The following is a 14189-nucleotide window of genomic DNA, read 5'->3' as shown; positions in this document are numbered from 1 at the left end:
TACCCATCTGCATCCTGTGTTACCATGCCAAACACTGGGGAAGAATAGTCAGAAAGAGTGGGCAACTGTGAAGCTAAAGACATGCCTGTCTAATTTACTCTTACTTATTTGGAAATCCTGGGAAGGGCCAAAAAGCCCAAGGGTACTTCCAGTATACAGAAAGTGAGGAAAGGGAGTAAAAGAGGCAGCACAGAATTAGGGGGCAGGTAGTAGGAATAATTAGGACAAGTAAGGTATGAGAAAAATATTGATTATTCTTACTGAAAAATTTTTCATCATGTTAATATCTTAATTCTGCCTGTGAAAGTTCAACCCTACTGCTCCTCATTCTGTCTTCTGGTGCCAAGTAGAACAAGCTTAATTCCTCTTCTATTTTAATATGTTTAGATATAATGTTTTCCCTTCTCCAGACTAAATATCACTAATTCCTTTCACTGATCTCCATATGGCATGGGTTCTAGTACCCTCATCATCCTGGGTGCCTTCTTTTGGACATGCTCCAGCTTGTTAATATCATTTCTAATATGTGATACTTAGAACCAAACCAAACAGGCTTTGACCTGTTTGAAGACTACAGCAGAGCTATCACCACCCTTGTTTTGGACGCTTTACTTCTGGAAATAATCAAAGAATTTGTTAGCTTTTTTGGCTGCCATATCATACTGTCATACTGACCATGCAGAGAACCAGATTTTTCCTCACAGACTATTATCTAGCCACATTTTCCCCATCTCATATTTGGGCAGTTGATTTTTTGAAACCCTTTTTATCCCTATCAGATTGCATTTTATTAGGTTCTGCCCATTGTTCCAAACTGTCAAGATCATTTTTTTTGGATCCTTATTCTGTCGCCCTTCATGTTTGCTATCCCTTCCAGCTTTGGGCTACCTGCAAATTGGATAAGCATGTTATCTATACTTTCTTGATAAAAATGCTGAATAACACAGAACCAAGGACAGATCTCTTGCCCTAGTCCAGTAAATAACATGCTTCAAGTTGACATCCACCCATTAATAACTACTGTTTGGACTCTGTTACTCAGTTTGGAATCTACCTAATATATATTATTCCCTCACTGTTATGTTCAATATTCTCCATCGAAGAGGCCTAGGAGTGTGTAATATGTTTTAGTAAAGTAATTGTAAAATAGTTTTAAAAGAATAAACATCAGTTATGTGGAAAATTCACTCAGGTGGAATTACATTCCTTATTCCTCAGTGATTCTGATAAAGTCTGTGAAACAAGTCAGCCAATAAGCATTTTTTAAACATTTATTACATGCCAGGCACTGTGCTAAGGTACTTGGGAATTGCAATGGTGATAACTTTGTCTCTTTTTGTTGAGTTCACATCTCTTGTGGTTCTTAATAAACTAAAAGGATTTTTATGAGCACCTGAATGAAAAAATGTTGTTGATGCCAGAAAATACCAATACCATGTATTTAACACAATCCAAAGAAATTAGCCACAAATTAGTTCTTAGCCACAAACAGTTTTACATGATTACTAAAATGTTTCATCTGTGTACTGATTATTTCTCGACTATGTTATAAGCTCTGGAGGGCTTTCTTTTTCTTACTATATCCCTCCCTTGATCTCTGCAAGTAATAGTAATGAGAGCTTGCATTTATATAGAGCTTCATGTGTTAACTCATTTGATTCTGGCATAGTGCAATGTACATAACAGGCATTCAGTAAATACTTATCAAACAAATGAACAAATGAAAAATATTTAGTGTGAAGACAAAGCTTGTATCATCAGTTTATAAAACAAGATCTGACAAAGGACTGAATGACATGCAGCAAATATCCCTACTAATGGCTCCTTAATTCCAAACCTTAAAATCACAAAAGCCCATCTGTTTTATTAGGAGACTCTTGGAATGATTCAGATGGTTGATAATTTGGATTTGTACTAGGGTAGTGGAAGGCATAATAGAGAGGATGGGATAAATGTGAGAGGTATTTTGGAGGCAGAATTTATAGGACATGATAATTTGTTGGATATGAGAGACAACGGAGAAGGAAGTCAATAATAATTCCAAGATTCTGAACATAGGAAGAATGGTTAATGATGTCACAGACAAAAACAGATTCAGAGAAGGAACAAGTTTTGTGGTGAAGTTCATAAGTTTTGTTTTAGATCTGTTGAATTTGAGCTTTGGTGGGATAGACAAGAAAGGATTTTTCAGAAACAATTGGAGATGCAGGTCCAAAGTTAGTAAAAGAGGTCAGGACTAGAGATTTAAATTTTGAGAGTTATCTGCATAGAGGTAGTTGTTGAAGTGAATGACATTTCCAAAGAAGAATATAAAGAGGGAAGCCCAGGAACAAAGTCTGATGTTAAAGGCTTGTTGGGAGGATGAAGAGTCCTTCCCCAGGGAAGGACAGAGTAAGTAGTGAAAGAGGTAAGAGGAGAAGCAGGAGAGTGAGTATATCTTTGAAGTCAAGAGAGGAGAAAGTATCCAGAAGGAAGGAGTGATCCATAGTGTCAAAGGCTGTAGAGATCAAGGATTTGGAAGTTATCATTGACTTTGAGAAAATAATTTCAATAAAAACTCAGGGAAGTGGAAGGATTGGGTATAAAAAATTTTACACAGAAGGGGATGGTACATTGATAGAATAGAAGCATCAAAGAGAGACTTTTTTTAAGATTGGGGAGACTTGAACATATTCATAAGCAAGAAGCCAGTGATAAGTAGAGACTGAAGGATGAATTTAAATTTAGTGAAGAATAGGGATTCTATCTAGAGGTAAGGAGAACAAAGGATATGTCAATATGTTGATGATGAGAAGTTTTGAGGAATAGAGGAAGGTAGCTGAAGTTCACTTTAGATGGCCTCAATCTTTTCAGTAAAGTAGGAGCCTAGGTCACATACTCTGAGTGTTTGGGTGCAGGGTACTGTTAGGGTTGAGAAAAAAAAAGCAACGGTTGGAACAATTCCCATGGGGAATGAGACAGGAAGTCAATGATAATCACGGAAAGATTATCAAGCAGTAGAAAGAATGCAATTTGAGACGTGTGTGTGGGGTGGGGGGTGGGGATGGGAAGTCAGAACCTATGATCTCATCATTGTGGAGCCCTCCCAGTGTGGAAACTCCCTCGTCTGATACAAGTCTGCAACTCATCTATAACTCACTGTATTAGAGTTGCCAGGAGGTATTGAGTGTCACACAGGTAGCATGTTACAAGCAGGACTTGTACTTAGATCTTCCGGAATTGAAAGACCAGACTTTTGCAGTGGGTCCAGCTGATTTCCTAATTTTCTACAGCAATGTCCATCTGCAGTTCTTTTAGCAGGAGCAAAGAAATTGGACAGCAAACATTATCATGGATGAGAATTTGGATGGCAGGGATGGGGCATGGATTCTACAGTGGTGGCTAGTGAAGCATTACAATGACTAATCATGGGGTCAAGGCTGGGTCTGAAGCAAAGGAAAGTCAGAGTGGGGCAAAGAGCCTGAGAGAATATTAAGAATACTAAGGTGGGGGGCAGCTAGGTGGTGCAGTAGATACAGCACCCGCCCTGGAGTCAGGAGGACCTGAGTTCAAATGTGGCCTCAGACACTTACTAGCTAGCTATATGATCTGCTTCCAAAACAAACAAGCAAACAAACAAATAAATAAAAAGAATATTAAGGGACTGAGTACAGGAAGAGCAAAGAAGATTTAGTGGGAATGAAGGATCGCCAGGAGGGGAAGGATACAAGGCAGTGTCAGGGTTTGAAGGAGGTAAAAAGTACACCCCAAAGTACATCAAAATGTTCACTTCTTTATAAAAGCACCTGCATTTAAAGTCTGAGCCTTTTACTTGATAGTCTTAATTCTGTGCCAGTAACATTAGTGAAGGGCTCTTCTTTCAAACAGTGGAAACTAAGGTAAGTTGTTTTGGCTGGAATGTGATGATTATACCTCTGAGTTCCTTTGCCCTTGTTAACTCAACAACAATGACCACCCATCTTTTCATACTTCTTTAAGAAGAGAAACAAATGATCTTGCAGGTTGCTATTAATTTCATAACTATGATTTCTAGAAATACTGTTTAAAACTTTCAGTGGTTTCTCATTGCTTAAAAAAAAAAGTCCAAATGCTTAAGCTTGTCATTCAAACCTTCCACAATCTGATTCAACCTATTTAACTAACCTTACTTCTCACTACTCCCTTAGACAATTCTGGTCTTGTCAAACAACTTCACTCATTTGTTCATGAAGATGCCATTGCACATTCCTGTCTCTGTGCCCTGGCTCATGACATTCCATCTATGAGAACTGTCTTCCCCTCTTTTCCACTTGTCTATGTGCTACCCTTCTTAAAAAGGCCAGTTCAAGTCCCAATTCCTTTATGAAGTCTTCCTTAATTACCTGAGCACACAATGACATCTTCATTCCCTGAATTCCTGGAGCATTTTAGGTACATTCATTTGGCACGTATATGCTACCTTGTATTATAATTTATCTTTTTCACCTATAAGTTTTGCCTCTTCTGCTATGTAATCTAAGATTCTTGAAGGCAGGCATGTGTTTTAGCCTTTTTGTATTCTCTTGTACTCAGCATAATGCCTTGTCCATAACTGACTTTCCTGTAATTTTTTTTTGTTCTTCTTGATGATAAGAATCTCTTGTTTTACTTCCAATGGAAGAAGCTAGAAGTTTAATAACATTTTATTTAGTAGATTTTGTTTCCTAAATAAGGAACCTATAATCTGATCTTTTATTACGTTCTATGACAAATTTATCTGTTTTAGCAGTCAATGAATATTTATAAAAATTCTAAAGACCTAATTTTGCTATGACTGACTGCATTCTGGAAGTCCAGTTTGAAGAAGAAAAATAACACATGTGCAAATATTTTTCAGTGTTACTAAATGATACTCCAAGATCATATCCCAACATTTAGAAAACAGACAACTCACCATTTCCTTTAATAAATGAGAATTTAAAAGCTATCACTACATTCTGCTATTTTGTAAGCACATTGTCAGAAAAGGCATTAATAACTAAAGAACCAGGAATTTGCATTTTGAAAACCAATGCATTCCAGTAATCAAATGAGCAGACTGAGTATGGTATCACCTAGCACACAGCTTAAGACAAAGCAGATCAACAGTGATTCTTCTCTGAGCTCCTTCAAACATCTGTATGAACCCACCAGCACCTAGAACAACTTTGTCCCTCTAGAAAACACTCAACAAATGTTTGGTAAGTGAATGTTGAGTAAGGGAAAGTTAGTGTCTCCAGCAAAAGGCAAACTTTAAATAGAGATATATAAATAAAGATTTTTAGCTGAACAGAGAATAAAAGTAATAGTAATTGGATGGCTTTAACTTAAAAAGATTCATCTGAAATGATCTCAGGGGAAGACCTGAGTTTTGAAGGAAGACAGGAAGTCAGAAGAATATTCCAACAGGAAGAATATTGCATTTAATAGCTTAAGGGCAGAAGAAACCTGCCTGCAGTTTAAGTCTCTTACTTTGTGAGGAGATTTTCTGATTGCAGCAGAATATAAACAGACATATACTGGGAATTAAAGGGAATTTCCAGAGTAGGAAGAATTGGGAAGGGGTGTAGCATGAGTAACAAGTGCTCTGTGTGTGTGTGTGTGGTGTGTTGTGTGTGTGTGTGTGTATGTGCCCAAAAATAGATGTTTAAGGAGTTTAGGTTTGATTTTTTTAAGGCAATTGTGAGCCTCCCTAAACTTTAAAGTCTATAGGAAGTGATGTGATAAAAAGGATGAAACATTTCATTCATTTTAGCCAAAATAGCACAGTGGAAATTTCATGTAATCTTATTTGCAATTTAACCTGTAATACAGTTGACTCAGCCAGACAAAGGCCATGGAATGGATTAGAAAATAAACAGTTCATTAAAATTATAATCAAAACAACATGTGATGATAGAAGCTTCAAAAGGCACCTTGCCTTCCCTAGAAGCCCAGTCCCAGCCTTGCCTTTGGGATGAAGAGTAGAGAAGGAAAAGTATGTCCCAGGCTGACAAGGATGATGAAATTGAATGAGGTAGAAAGTAGGCTCAGTTTGAATACTAGCAAGTGTAAGCTGCCTCTTTTGTTTCCCAAAAGGTTGCTCTGAAATCAGCCTCTGGTAGATAGCAGGAGATGTCACTACAATCCAGTCGGTATAATGAGGAGAAGTCAAGAAATCAAATGCACCACATGGACCTCTCTGTTCAGGGATGAATGGAAGGCAGAGATTTGTGAACACATCTCCCCATTTCTCCTTTGTCTATGGAAGTGAGATCGGGCAGATGGAAATACTACAGGACAGAAAAAGCTCAGAAAATGAATGGAGTGAGAAAGTTGTGGGAGCTAGAAGATGATTTCCGATTCACAGGCATGGGCCGGATGAAAAAAGATCATGTTTGGGAGAGGTAGCATAAGTAATGCAGCATGAGGAGAGTTAGGCAGCTACACCAAATGGGAACCAGGTGTACATATGAGTGCATACATTAAAGGTCAGCAGATGCATGCATGCATATATATGTACACGTGTGTATCTGCACTCCTTCCCTTAATGATAAAGAACATCATTTTCACTTAAATACTCTATTAATTTCCAAAGGTAGTTCAAACAATAGGTAGGAGTGACAGTTTCCAGGAAGGATGGCTTAGATTAATAGAACTAGACTGAATTCTGATGCTACACTCATCTTTTTGATTTTGGGATAACTCATATTAACACAAACTTGTTTAAGACTGTTATGCTGTATCTGGGAGGAATAAGTTTGAGGCCTTCCCAGGATATTTTGAGTTATATGGTAGATTTCATAAAGAAAAGAGCAAATAGCAAGTCTTAAAACGCCATTTCAAAATGGCTCTAGCCCCCATTTTTATAAATAGCTGAAAGTTGTTGAGGGTTATTGAGTGTGAACACATGTACTATGGATTTAGGGAAACTAATCTTAAATCTCAAAGAAAGCAGCTATTTGGAATAGAAACACTATATATTTTTTCATATGTGACATTTCTGGAAAAAAGTATTAAGGAAAATTCATGTTTTATTTTAGAAGAAAAATTTGCTTGATTTTAGTACCCAAATCTCTCATTTACAGTTGACTGCAATGATCACAACTGATTTACAGTTAAAATAAAAATAAAAATATGGTAATTTTAAAGAATACAAGTAGCTTAAGAAAAATAGTCGCTTTTAAATATACCTTAAAAAAATACAGGGTGTTCCAAAAGTTTTAGTGCAGCTTTCAAAATACAGTTAAGATTTTTTGAAAATCCTGTATACATACAGGTATCTACACGTATTTAACCATTATTTATAGCAAAACACCATAATGGAATTTATATGCTAGCCAATCAAATTTTTGACAAAGAAACATAGGGTACTCTATAGTTGTTGTTATTATTAGTAGTAGTATTAGTTAACTCTTGCACAAAGGCATGTTGTTTCCTGAGCAAATCAAGCAAATTAATAATGTGCTCTTATATTGAGAAAATAAATATGATTTTCTGCATAGTGTGATAGCTTAGTATTAAGCTTCATGCATCAATAATTGTATAGTTCATTAAAATTTCACAATAGAAACTTTTGGTGTGAAAGTTTTAAAATTGCTGTTTGAAAATTCTAACATCCCCAGATGATTGCAGTTTTATCTTTTAAAAAGTTGTAGATTAACGGGGTGTTTCTGTTAATCCCACAATGGTCAATTTTATCAGTTCAGTCATCCAGTATTATAAAGCCACTAAAGAAATAGTTAATTGTAAAATGTGAGGCCAAAGTATCTATGGAGCAGAGCTGCCTACGTTCCCAGAGGGCTGCCATCTGGGGTTGTTTATTTGTGTTTTCAACTTTCTGGAACAGGGAGTTTCTCTGTTCCAGACAGGACACCCAGCAAAAGGAAGTGTCCTGCACTGAGCTGGCTACCGCTAAGCCATCCATACAAATTTCAAGTTAGTTCAGTCAAAATGTGAAATGATCACTTACAATGATAATATGCTTAGAAAAAGAAATAAATTTTAAAACCTGAAAGACCGTTTCCATCAAACCTACAGGACTCAAATACATCATGTGTTTGTCCTCAGACTTTTCTTTCTTTCTTATACTGTCACTATGGTTATGGCTAATTCCTCTGAAAACTGAACATATATCATGGATCCTTCTGAAACAGTTACTTGATTCAGTCAGCAAGGAACATTTTCCAAGCACTTTTGCTCAACTTCCAGAAAGTACAGATAAACTAGGTTTAAAGAAAACTTTTAGAAGATAACTAAGAAATTGAACATGTTTACTTACAACAACATTAAATTTAAAGCATAAGGCTTGAATGACCAATCTGAATATGACCATCTCTTTAAAAAAGGCATAAACCAACATTTAAAAATCAGTAGTGGCTTCTCTTTGAAACAATTTAGGAGACAAAAAAGAAGATAAAAATACCTTCTAAAGTAAAATCCAGCAATACATATTCATAAGCAAAGTCTGTCTTTGTTTCCACTTGTGGTCTCTTCAGTGTCGAAAATATTTTTCCCGGGCTGCTATCATCAGGGTCTTCTAGTTTTCTAAGTCCGCACCCCATGGCAATATCTGCAAGGAATTAAATTGCAGGAAAGGGGGGGAAGCGCTGCAAATTCGGTTGTTCAAGCTGCAAAAAGAAAGTCACCAACTTAACTGCCTGGATTTTGTTTACAGCTAAGCCATAAACCCCCAAGGAGAAAACTTTTGAGTTCCCAGTAAGAAGCTGAAGGGATTTTCTATCCATTTTTATGCAGAAGCATCGAACCCATGATCAAGCGACAGTTTCAGGAGAGCGGGCTTGATCTTAGAGAAACACACAAGCTGCAACAACTTAGTCGAGATTTTCCATGCCACGTCAATTTATAGCCAGCCCCCTAACAGTGAGGGCTCCGTTGCACAGGGCACTAAGAGTGCTTTGTCCGTCTCTGTTGGCGGAATCATAAGGAGGTGCTGGAGAACTGAAATAAAGAGGCAAGAGTGAGAACTTGAGTGTAATTACCTACAATTAGAAGATGTACTCATACAGTAGCAAACAATTCTCCTTTGCCTTCCTCTCTTCCTCCAATTCTAACCCTCCTCCCTTTTCCCCTACCACCAAGAAGGCAAGGGAGGAAAAAAAATTAGAAGGCTAGTCAGAGCGAAGGAATGAAAAAGCAGATTTTCAACATGGTTGGAAATGAAGATCATTTCCAGAAAGGAAGTCGGCTTTGAGAGGAAACAGTTTCTTGCCTTGCAAAGGAGAGAAAAGAAAAATATTTTAGTCCCTGTTTGAAATTGGAGGATTTGTTTCCTGTTTTCTTTCCACATGAATTTCCTTTTTGCTAAAAAGGTACAGATTATACTGTTATCACAGCACAGAAATAGAATGATGAAAACCTCAAACATAATGGAAGTGGGAACATTACACCACTTAATTCCCAAGGAGAGACAGTTTTTTGGATTTTCCCCTCTCATCTCCCCCAAGTTCTCAAAATATGCTAGTACTTCTCTACTGACAGAAAACTTACAATACTAATTAATCACAATGTCTCTATAGCATCAGAAATATCATTATTAATGAACACTGACAATATTACAGCCAGATATTTAACTTTGGCTAGGCACAATTTGTGTCAGCTCAGTAGTAATGACTGTTGATTTCACTTTATCATCTATGGAGTAGAGAGAGGATTGATATATTTCTATGTAGGGGAATGAAATGAAAATTTTAGAAGAAAACTATTTTAAATAATAACAATAATAACATACATCAATAGAGCATTTAAGGTTTACAAGCCCTTTTCTTAAAATAATCCTGTGAAATTAGTAGTGCAAATATAGTAGCACCTTTTTACAGATAAGAAAACGGAGGCTCAGGGAGTTTAAGTGATTTATCAAGGGTCACATAGCTGGTAAGATCACAGTTCAGATTCTGAATTTGATAGCAGGTCTTACCTGATTTTATCTATACCTACACTATTCTAATTAAGTTTAACAATCATAATCAAGTTTCAGTTTTTAGAGCATAACTTAGCAAAGCATACACATCTGAAACTCATACATATCTGAAACACATAATGGAAGGAGCCCTGAATTTTTTCATTTCCTACATGGCTGCACTCCTCTGGGGTTCTTTGGCTTCTCCATCATGTCCCCAGGAACTTCAGCACTGGGAAATCTCATCATCCTGGGAAATCCAATCAGCCTTAATACTTATACTTTATCAGTGCTCTCTTCCCCTCTGATTGGTGGATGGTCACGTCTTCCCAAACCTCTCTTTAAGGAAAGGGACCCAGGCCAGCCATCTCTGCATTTCCCATGGGCCCACACTCTGGACTTCATCATGCTTGTGTACTGGGTACCTTCTTCCCCTCTGCTTTTCATCTGTGTTTTCTCCCATTGGATTGTAATCTCCTAATGGGCAGGGACTGTCTTTCTTTTTAGTATTTGTATCTCTAGCTCTTAGCATACCACCTGGCATATAGTCAGCACTTAATAAATGTTTATAAACTAAATGACTGATTTGCAATTGGAAGAGCTGAGTCTAAAATCTGCTCTGACACTTATTGCCCATGTCACCTTGGACAAAGTAATTTCCCCTTTCCAGGGCCTTAGTTTCTTCATCTGCAAAATAAGGTTGAACTAGATGATTTCTAAGATCCCAACTCTAGATCATGAATGGTGTCTATTGCGGTATTTGTGAACACAGACCACTCCAGTGGCAGAGCATCTATTTGAAGCATTTATCTTTGATCACTTGGTTTAAGGTTTTGTATTTTTAAAGAATGATGATAAAAACTCTGTTAATGGCTTACTTTATGCCTAGCATTATTTGTTGAATGACTGACAGCACTGTGCTCAAAATAAAAAAGAGATGCAGGCAAGACAGTTCCTACCCTCAAAGAGCTTATATTTTAATGGGGGAAGACAATGCATAAAGGGGAGTTAGGAAGAGATGGGAACACATAGGGCATGGTTTGGAAATGACTAGGAGATCTGGTTTTGGACTACACAAAGTCTTAATGTCTCATTAGTAGTTGAGGCACAGGGGAAAACTCACCTATTAGAGTCTGGCATCCCATCCAAGGTTCTAGGGTTAGATGGATAAAAAGGATGGCCCTAGGGTAGGCAGAAATGTGTAGAAATGGCCAGGAAGTAGCAGGAAAATGTGGTTTCAGGCAAGTAAGGTTTTCATGTGAATAGGTATATATGAGTCAGGTTAGTATGTTGGAAAGAACACTGATCCAGGTCCGGTAAATAAAAAATCCTTAAAAAAAAGAAAGAGCATTGTACTTAAGAAGATTTGAGTTTGAATCCAGTTGTGCCACTTTCTGGCTGTGGAAGCTTGGGCTAGTGACCACTTTCAAGCCAGTTTTTTCATTTTGTAAGGTAATAGCTCTTTCATATGTGAACAGTGTGACTCTTAAAAGGGACAAAAGAGCTTTTGTGTATGAAATATGAATAAAACCTAAGTGGGAAAAAGTTTTCAGATAAAATGTGGGAGATTGACAAAGACTAATAGGAGGACTGGATTGACAACTGCCCCCCAAATGAATGGACTGAGAAGACTTGTTGGAGGGTAAAGAAATAAATGATTGAGGCTTCGTCATAGTCTCCCAGATAATGATATGACAAGTCTTTAGTTTTGAAGGTTATAAGTTACTAACTGGTAAATCAAATAACTATTTGGAGATTATGAGAAGATTAAATAAGGACAGTCAGTTTCATAATAGAAAGGTGAGTCATTGACCCCCAGGAGGCTGTGATTTGAGAAAATGCTAGCAGTAAAGAAGCCAACAAGTGTGTAGTTAAGCTAGGAGGAGAGTAAGCTGACCAGAAGGTTCCAGCTGTTGTGTTAGGAACGCAGAGTGTTGATTGGAGGAGAGGAATTACTTAGATTGAAGAAAAAGCAGGAGTACTCAATGGAAGGGGGCAGAACTCAAGCAGTTTGAGATATTGCTCTCCAGTGCCACCTACTGTTTGAGAAAGGGGAAACCTCTCAAAGATCCTAGCTGGTTCCTTACTGACTTCTATAGTTGGGAGAAGTAGAAACAGAAGGGCAAAGACACTGTGAAGCTTCTTTGCTGTAAGAAGAGATTTGAAAGTGATTGGACCAGGCAGACTTTTACTGAGGGAAGAGCTGGGTGAGTTTCTTTCTATTGCCAAACACCAGTCTGAGGAGTTTGCAGATCTCTGGATTGAGGTAATGGTTTATTAATACAATGACATATTGCTTGCTTAGTGCCCTAAGGGAGATTGTTAGTTGAAACAGCTTGTCACTTTTTCAATAGCATGAAAGGAAACGACTTGCCCTACAGGAAGCTGGTAAGGAACTGAATGGAAATGGTTAGCAGAGAAGGGGTTTCACTTGATGCAGATAATAGCTGAAGGGACTGAGACGACAAGGCTGATTTTGTAGTTGTAAGCTGGCCCGAACATAAGAGGAAAAAGTAATACGCATTTACATAGTGTCTACTATGTGCTAGGCATATTATTCCAATTTTCAGTTGAGAAAACTGGTTAAGTGACTTGTCCAAGGTCACACAGTAAAGATCTGAGATGGGATTTTAACTTGTTTTCCTGACTCCAGGCCCAGTTCTCTAACCACTGCACCTCCAGCTACTACTGGGGAAACATGAATTTCTCTACTCAGCTGTCCTTGTTAGGTGTCTCTAAGTGTATGTCCACTTTCTCCACTGACATTGTGTGCAACAATAGGAGAGTGTAACCAGGTTTATAGTTGAGTTGCAATGCTTTGATTATTTTACTTGCCTGAAACTGAGAGCTTTGATATGATTATTCTTTTTTTTTTTTTTTTACCATAACATTAAGTATAGGTTTTATGTTTAAAAGCTGATGGTGTTATGGTGACTCATTTCACGATTGAAGCTTCCCTGGCTTCCTTTAAGTCCCAACCAAAACCCCACCTCTTACTATAGTAAGCCTTTCTCAACCCTTCTTAATTCTAGTGCCTTCCCCCTGTTTGTTATTTCCTCATTATCCTACATATGCTTGCTTGTACATTTTGTTTCCTTTGTCATCTCCCTCCTTAGGTTGTGAGATCAATGAGGGCAGGTACTCTTTTTGTATCCCTGGTGCTTAGCACAGGGCCTGGCACATAAGTACTTGATGCTTATTGACTGACTGACTGGTTTTGTGTGAAAGACAACCACATCATTAAAGGCTCTGGAGTTACCATGGTAAGACTGAATCCTTGACACAGAAGGGTTGCCTCCAGGACTACATGATAGTTTGAGTTATAGCCACATAGTGGTGGCAATTCTCTAGGATTAGTTATCGTCTATATAATTTGTTTTAATATAATTAATCTTATCCTGTCTTGTGCTATCTCATCTATTTTTCAACTGTCAATGACATTTAAAAAACTGTTATTTGTCTAATTGCTATGTTGGCTTCTAAGTGTTTAATTTTTTACCACAACAACTCATGGAGACCATCTACTAAAGCATGTGTGTGTGCGCATGGAGATAGTACCCACAGATCCCTGAAGTCTTGAAGCATTGACTTTTTCATATGCGTGTCTTTTGTCTCCCCAATAAGACTACATGTTGTTCAAGTATAGGAGTATAATACTTACCCATTTGTATAACCTATACCACTTCTCAGTAGAAGGTACCATTTGAGTTGTGTAATTTGAAACAAATGAAATGGAAGGGTCATGAGAAATAGTATTACCCAAAGGCCTTTCTACAAATGGCTGAGCTCTGGGACCAAATTTCTAAATATGTCCTGTGTTCTGTATCATTTGAAAGTGTTTCCAGGGGCAGCTAGGTGGCACAGTGGATAGAGCACTGGCCCTGAAGTCAGGAGTACCTGAGTTCAAATCCGGCCTCAGACCAAACACTTGACACTTACTAGCACACTTACTAGCTGTGTGACCCTGGGCAAGTCACTTAACCCCAACTGCCTAAAAAAAAAGTGTTTCCAACATTAAGTCCTCAGAGTATTGTTTATTTTGTGATCTAGTAAAATTACCACTGACATTTCTGTCATGGAGTCTGGGATTGATTCCTGAATCTCAAGGTAAGAATCACAGAAAAACCTAGGATGCAACTGGCTCTCTGCATAATGAAGAATTATTATAACCTAAATAATTTTTATTACTTCTTTGATCTAAGCCTTTTAAGTAAGCAGAACAATAAACCCTTTGTTTCTAATCTTTTTAGAGGGGGTGGTAGAGTGGGTGGAGTACTGGACTTCAATCAAAAGG

At 37.6% G+C, this 14189-nt stretch overlaps 1 protein-coding gene across 1 annotated transcript in view; it reads right to left on the bottom strand.

Moving 5' to 3' along the window:
- RFTN2 (raftlin family member 2) overlaps window positions 1-9583 on the bottom strand; it is a 77464-nt gene extending 67881 nt beyond the window's left edge. The window contains 2 exon segments of the mRNA XM_020993613.2: window positions 8402-8606; window positions 8979-9583. Coding sequence (XP_020849272.1) covers window positions 8402-8540 — 139 coding nt within the window. The 5' untranslated portion in view covers window positions 8541-8606; window positions 8979-9583.
- Window positions 9584-14189: the final 4606 nt, after the last annotated feature.

The sequence above is a fragment of the Phascolarctos cinereus genome, unplaced genomic scaffold (assembly GCF_003287225.1).
Source record: "Phascolarctos cinereus isolate Bilbo 61053 unplaced genomic scaffold, phaCin_HiC Scaffold_726;HRSCAF=1367, whole genome shotgun sequence".
NCBI classification, from domain to species: Eukaryota; Metazoa; Chordata; class Mammalia; order Diprotodontia; family Phascolarctidae; genus Phascolarctos; species Phascolarctos cinereus.
The sequence above is the reverse complement of the archived record's forward strand: the minus strand, read 5'-3'. Positions and strand labels throughout refer to the sequence as shown.